The sequence below is a fragment of the Octopus bimaculoides genome, chromosome 10 (genome assembly GCF_001194135.2).
Source record: "Octopus bimaculoides isolate UCB-OBI-ISO-001 chromosome 10, ASM119413v2, whole genome shotgun sequence".
NCBI classification, from domain to species: domain Eukaryota; kingdom Metazoa; phylum Mollusca; class Cephalopoda; order Octopoda; family Octopodidae; genus Octopus; species Octopus bimaculoides.
The window spans coordinates 76,906,298-76,908,639 of NC_068990.1; the positions used below are offsets into that span (position 1 = coordinate 76,906,298).

The window sequence follows — 2,342 nt, forward strand, 5'->3', positions numbered from 1 at the left end:
AGAGCCAGCTAGCACAAAACTCCACGTATTATGTTTCTCGTCTAACGGAAAGTCATGTGACATTATATGTTGCAGAAAATAAAAAAGGGTAAATATATATCTACGAATAAAACGGTCATATAAATATACACTGCGTCCCACATTATTAGGCAAATCAACCTTGTCTCAATAAATAAATATGTATTCGCTCAAAACCAGTTGTTTCCCCACTGACTGTTGGCAACACCTATCTGCACACACAATGTTAAAATAAATCGGATCTGCGCAAACGAAAACAAACGATGGCCATTATTGTGTAGCAGCAACATTTCTGATATCCCAAATTATTAGGCAGATGCCCAACTTAAGTGTCTTAAGTGATCTTACCTCGAATGAGAAGTTTGCCATCGTATCAGAGTTTTGAAAAGTTAAAACAACCATAGAAATATCAAAATACTGGGAAGAGATCACCGAAGAGTGAAGAAATTTGTGCAATCTCCTATTCCTGTTCGGTCGAGGGCAGATAAGGGTAAGTCGAGGGTTGCTTTGAATCTTACTTTATCACGCGTGGAAAGGGAAGTTGTGCGGAACTTATGTCTGACAAATAGAGAAATCTTCAAAAGTTGTGGCAGGGAAGACGTATCGAAAATTACCAGGTGTCGTCTATTGTAGCAGGTAGCCAGGAATGTTAAACCTGTCATAAGCAGAAGAGTCTGAAATGGGCAGAAAAATACATTAAGATAGATTTTTCAACAGTTTTGTTCACTGACGAATGCCGTGCTACTCTTGATGGATCAGATGGCTGGAGTAAAGGTTGGGTATCAATCAGCGGGAGCCGTTCTCATCGTTTGAGACGCCAATTAGTGGGAGGGGGTCGGGTTATGTTTTGGGTTGGCATCATTGGTGATATGATGGTCAGGCCACGGAAAGTCCCAGATGGCATTAAGATGACTTCGAAAACACATGTTAACTTCTTAAAGGACAATTTCCAACTGCAGTTCAAAAAGCAAAAATTTTCGTTCAAGAGAAAGTTGGTCTTCATGCAAGATAATGCACAGTCTCATGCAGCGAAGAATTCTAGAGAATACCTGCAGCAAATAGGCTTCTCTGGAGGTCTTTTGATAGAGTAGCCACCTTGTTTCCTTGACTTTAACCCGATCGAGAACCTGTGGAGTGTCTGAAGAGATGCGTTTATCAAGATGGACGGCAGTTTTCAAGTAAAGTTGCCCTCTGGGGTACTATTATAGATGGTGCTCAAAGCATGACACAAGAGGATATCATCACCTTGACAAATTCAATAATAATTTTTTGTTAAACCTTAACCGTTGAATTAAATAAATGTTTGCTTTGACTCAGTCATCATTTTTATTATACTTGCCTAATAATTTGTGACAGTGAAAATGTTGCCCAATCACAAAAATGGGCGCCATATGTTGGCGTCTGCACAGATCCGATTTACTTGAACAGAATGTGCGCAGATAGGTGTTGCCAACAGTCAGTGGGAAAACAACTGGTTTTGAACGAATATACATTTATTTATTGAGAGAAGGTTGACTTGCCTAATAATGTGGGACGTAGCGTAGGTTTGTAATCAATAAAAGCAACGATGTGCATCAAAGCACTTTGTGTTCATTGATGTATTTACTTGACTTAACAAGATGAAGGTTATGAAAAACAGTAACAGAGTGATGTCTTTGATTTCGGTACAAGTCTTGTTCATAAGACTAACGAAGTGTTCACATGATGTAGTAGATGGTTACTAAAATACGTCTGTACATATAATTCAGTGAATGAAATATGTTTCAACTGTGTTATCTATTACGAAATTATGTTATCTAAATCTATATCAATAAAAGCGAAATTCTCTCTGTATCTCTGGAGCCCCTGTATCTCAGTTTACATTTGCTCTACATATTATACCAGAGACATATTATAGAGACATATTATACCATTTTGGAATCAGGATGATCCCGGGATTGAAAATATGCCCATTATTTGGTTCTTGAACATCCAGCATTAGGATCTGATTTAAAAGCATTTGGGTTGTTATTTCTAGAAGGTAAAGCGACCGTATCAGGTTTCATTGCCATGGTATTACTGACATTGGAGACCAAGAGTTACCTCCCTCAAATTAAAGTTTTATTAAAAAAATTATTGGTTCTTTCACCTTATTTAGTCATCGGACTGCAACCACGCTGGGGCACTGCCTTGAAGAATTTTAATCGAAAATAATCGACACCAATTCTTTCTTTTTTCTGCCAGGTACTTTTTTTATTTTCCTCTTTTAACGAACTGCTAAGTTACGTGAACGTAAACACACCAATACTAGTTATGAAGCAGTGGTGGGGGACAAACACAGACAC

The 2,342-nt window shown here is 38.1% G+C and overlaps 1 protein-coding gene across 1 annotated transcript in view; it reads right to left on the reverse strand.

Moving 5' to 3' along the window:
• Positions 1 to 446: 446 nt before the first annotated feature.
• The window catches only part of LOC128246986 (SCO-spondin-like), an 87,020-nt gene continuing 85,124 nt past the window's right edge, over positions 447 to 2,342 (reverse strand). The window contains exon 37 of the mRNA XM_052970973.1: positions 447 to 692. Coding sequence (XP_052826933.1) covers positions 447 to 692 — 246 coding nt within the window. The remainder of the gene's footprint in view (positions 693 to 2,342) is intronic.